The 4,190-nt window shown below is 54.3% G+C and overlaps 1 protein-coding gene across 1 annotated transcript; it reads left to right on the forward strand.

Moving 5' to 3' along the window:
- Window positions 1–1,364: 1,364 nt before the first annotated feature.
- SNX22 (sorting nexin 22) lies at window positions 1,365–3,929 on the forward strand. The gene is made up of 6 exons (XM_011969268.1): window positions 1,365–1,535; window positions 1,808–1,912; window positions 2,412–2,506; window positions 2,824–2,856; window positions 3,107–3,174; window positions 3,559–3,929. Exons 1-6 carry the CDS (start codon window positions 1,365–1,367, stop codon window positions 3,678–3,680), a joined length of 594 nt encoding a protein of 197 aa, XP_011824658.1. The 3' UTR covers window positions 3,681–3,929.
- The last annotated feature ends 261 nt before the right edge of the window (window positions 3,930–4,190 follow it).

A 4,190-nucleotide genomic window follows, 5' to 3' on the forward strand; every position in this document is an offset into this window, starting at 1 on the left:
CTTCTTATAAAGCCACCAGTCCCATCACAGGGGCCCTACCCTGATGATTTTATCTAATCCTAGTTACCCCTTCAAGGCTCCACCTCCAAATACTATCAACATATGAACTTTAGGATTGAGTTTCCAACGTATGGAATTTGGGGGACACAGTCAAACCACAGCACTCGGTATCTGACCACCCTCAACATCTTAGCACCCTGTCCTGCTTTCAGCAATAATCCTGTTAAGTCAGTTTAGCAAGAAACTTCTTATCCTTGATGTTTCTCTTAGTAGTTTTTGTCAGGCCTCTGAGCCCAAGCCAGGCCATCGCATCCCCTGTGACTTGCACATATACGCCCAGATGGCCTGAAGTAACTGAAGAATCACAAAAAACGTGAAAAAGGCCCTGCCCCGCCTTAACTGATGACATTCCACCCCAAAAGAAGTGAAAATGGTCGGTCCTTGCCTTAAGCGATGACATTATCTTGTGCCTGGCTCATCCTGGCTCAAAAAGCTCCCCCACTGAGCAGCTTTTGACTCCCACTCCTGCCCGCCAGAGAACAACCCCCCTTTGACTGCAATTTTCCTTTACCTACCCAAATCCTGTAAAACGACCCCACCCTTATCTCCCTTCGCTGACTCTCTTTTCAGACTCAGCCCGCCTGCACCCAGGTGAAATAAACAGCCATGTTGCTCACACAAAGCCTGTTTGGTGGTCTCTTCACACGGTCGGGCATGACAGTTTTCCGTCCACTGACCGTCATCCTGCTCTTTGGTTATAAATCTCCACTGTTTCTTGTTGGAGTCAGAGTTGAGTCTAATTCCTCTTCTTCACTGCAAGGTCTGGTTGTAGTGGTCCCTGTAACTATCACCATGGGCTCTCTTACACAAAGTCTGCCTTACCATCTTTAATTAGTGCCGTGAACAAATTTTCCTTTAACACTTTTTAGCATTTATTTCTCTATATTTGTCTATTGTTTGTCTGACTCACCAAGCACTGTTATGTACCATGACTGCAGACACTTGTTCATCATTTTATCCCACTGCTTGGTGCACAGGAGACATTTATCAAATGTTTGTTGAATGATTAGCACTTGTCACAACTGCAACTCTGTGAAGACTAGGATCCTATCCATTTTGTTCATTACAAAATTCCGCCTAAGCCTTGAACAAGGCTATCAGTGGTAAGTGCAAAGCGATTTAGAGGAAGGAGGGGTAACTAAACTGAAGAAGCTCAGGGAAGCCTCACAGATAAAATTACTTCTAAACTGAAACTGAAAGTTAGGAGGAAAACTAAAAAGATCAACAACGGAAGGACTGCAGACAGAATATCGGGAGGTGTTGGTCAACCAAGATGGCTTCTGACACTGGCCGCCACACTTAATATGGCGGCCAGGGACATTTCCTCGAGAAAATCACGCGAGACTTGCATCACGGCGGCTGTCCCCGAGTCAACCTGGGGGTGTGGAGCAGCCAAGATGGAGCCGGCAGCCGGCGGTCCGGGCCCACTGATCGTGAACAACAAGCAGCCCCAGCCTCCGCCACCTCCGCCGCCGGCAACCGCACAGGCCCTGTGAGGCCGGCGGGCGAGCTCCAGCCCCAGCCTCCGCCACCCCTATTACTGCCTCAGTCCCTGCGAGGCCGGTCAGCCCCTGGGCGTCTGTGGGTGGGTTGGAGCCTTCCTCGCCCTCCGCCTGTCCACCACTCACCAGGGTCTGTCCCAGGGTACAGCCCGAAGGCGGGGGCGCGGGAGGGTTTCCGGCTCGGGCGAAGAGGGCTTGAGGGCTCAGTCGGGATGCTGTGATTGCACGCGGTAAACCTCCAGTAGATCAAGAAGCTGTACAAAGTGCCCGACTTCCCCTCGAAACGCCTGCCTAACTGGAGGACCAGAGGGTTGGAACAGCGCCGGCAGGGCTTGGAGGCCTACATCCAGGTATGCGAGGGCACACTTGGTTGCCCCCCAGCCTGCTGTGCCAGGGGTGTGGCCCAGAGAGGTGTGAGGGCATGGCAGGGAGTGAACCCACGACTTGGGGTTGTTATTCACCACCTCAAGCATCAATCTTCTGAAGAGTAATATAAGTCCAAACACCCACCTCTGGACTGTTGAAAGGACTGAATGAGGTAATGGATACAGGTAGTCCCAGCTCCATGAAAGCCAGGTCCTGTCCCCTCCAGGGTGAGGTCCTGTGCTGCCCTCCTGATGGGATGTAGGGTGAGGGTCCTTCCCCTAACAGCGAAGTTATGCCACATCATGGGGTACAACCTGTGCACACAGGGCCCAGCGCTCAGAAGGGCCCTGAGCCTGGTTCAATGCTCTGCTGTCATTGTCTTGAAATTCTTTTTTTGGAACAAAGAGCCCTGCGTTTTCATTGGCACTGTGCTATGCAAATTAGTAGCTGGGTCCGATTGCAAGTCTCCTCTGTCCTCTCCAGGGCATCCTGTACCTGAACCAGGAGGTGCCCAAGGAGTTACTGGAATTCCTGAGACTTCGGCACTTCCCCACAGATCCCAAGGCTAGCAACTGGGGGTAAGGGGGGCCGGTGGCGGGGGCCAGGGGCTGTCGGCAGTGAACAGGTGAGGAAAGGTGTTGGAGGGCAAGCCCTTTCGTCTCACATCTGCCGGGATCCAGCTTGACATGACCACCGTCACCAGCCTTCTTGACCTGGGTGGAGGGGCTTTTCTTTGGACAGCTTTGGTTACCCCAGCCACCTCCGGAACTGGGGCTTGTTACAAATAGAAGCAGTGGTCCCCTGGGAGGCGCAGTTCTGGGCTCTGGTGTCTCCACCCCTTCCTCACGCTCCCCGGGCATCCCCAGGCAGCTTACAGTGTTTCTCTTCTCTTCAGCGCCCTGGGGGAGTTCCTGCCTGGCGAGAGCAGGCAAGTCAAAGCCCTAGCCCGCGCCTGGCCCCTGCCGCCCCCTAGTGGCCGTATGCTAGGAGGCGGGCCTGCTCCCTGGGCCTGTCTGGCCTGGGCCCTGAAGCCTGTTTTCCCTTTGGTGCCTCCTGAGCCCATTTCCCACTCATCTTTTCCTTCATGGGTCCCTGGTGATCTCAGCCCCGTCTCCACCCCTCTGTGGGATTCTGCCCTGCCTCCTGCACCCATGGTTCATGACCCTCTTTCCTCCCAGCTCCCAGCAGCACCAGCGGCCTGTCCTGAGCTTCCATATGGATCCCTATGTTTGCACCCCCTCCCCAGGTGAGGAGGTGCCTAGATACCGGGCTACAGGGGTAGGGTATGGGCTTGGCATTTCTCAGCTCCTGGGACCGTCAGGCAGCATCACCTTCCTGCTGCCCACCTCTGGAGCCACTACCTCCTGCTCCTGTTCCCTGGAGCCTGCTTTGTAGACACAAGGAAAACAAGTTTGGCTTCCCTGGTCTCCATTTCCTCAGCAACCTGACTTCTTTACCAAGCTGATATGAACAGAATGTGACCTGGGAATGCTGAGGCTTCATTTGGGGTGGACAGCTGCTGTCTGCTACCTTGGCAAGGGCTCCTACTCCCAAGTGGGGGCTGAGCCCATGAGCAGGAGCTCAAGGAGCTGCAGGCCTGAGGCCAGACCTGTTTAATTCTATCCCACAGAGCTGTTGCCCAACGTGGTGGTGAATGGTGTGCTCCAGGGCCTCTACAGCTTCAGCATCAGCCCAGATAAAGCCCAGCCAAAGGCGGCCTGTCACCCTGCTCCTCTGCCACCGATGCCCTGATCAGTCCAGAGGCCTTTGGCTGCCTCCTAAGAAAGTCATGTGCCTCTGTCCTATGAACTCCATATAAGACTAGGTCCTCCCTTGGCCTGGACCCAGGATTTAACTACCCAGTGTCCAGTTGTGCTACATTCCCACTCAAGGCTCAGAACTTGGCTTGCATTGGTAGCTGGAGGTAGTAGAATCTGCATGCTCTTAGAGCCCAAGAACCAAGGCAGGGTCAAGAAGATAAGTAATAAAGGAAGAAGTCAGCCAGGCGCGGTGGCTCACGCAGGTAATCCCAGCACTTTGGGGGCCAAGGTGGGTGGATCACCTGAGGTCAGGAGTTCGAGACCAGCCTGACCACCATGGAGAAACCCCGTCTCTACTAAAAATACAAGATTAGCCAGGCATTGTGGTGGTGCATGCCTGTAATCCCAGCTACTCAGGAGGCTGAGGCAGGAAAATCGCTTGAACCCGGCAGGCAGAAGTCGTGGTGAGCCGAGATTGCGCCACTGCACTCCAGCCTGGACA

Source organism: Mandrillus leucophaeus, unplaced genomic scaffold, assembly GCF_000951045.1.
Source record: "Mandrillus leucophaeus isolate KB7577 unplaced genomic scaffold, Mleu.le_1.0 Scaffold12, whole genome shotgun sequence".
NCBI classification, from domain to species: Eukaryota; Metazoa; Chordata; class Mammalia; order Primates; family Cercopithecidae; genus Mandrillus; species Mandrillus leucophaeus.

What these genes read in the sequence shown, in the direction of transcription:
- SNX22 (XM_011969268.1), top strand. Translation starts at nt 1,365, where the DNA reads ATGGCGGCCAGGGACATTTCCTCGAGAAAATCACGCGAGACTTGCATC. An exon ending in CTCCGCCACCTCCGCCGCCG is followed by an intron (nt 1,536 to 1,807) that starts GCAACCGCACAG and finishes AACCTCCAGTAG; the next exon opens with ATCAAGAAGCTGTACAAAGT. An exon ending in TTCCTGCCTGGCGAGAGCAG is followed by an intron (nt 2,857 to 3,106) that starts GCAAGTCAAAGC and finishes CTTTCCTCCCAG; the next exon opens with CTCCCAGCAGCACCAGCGGC.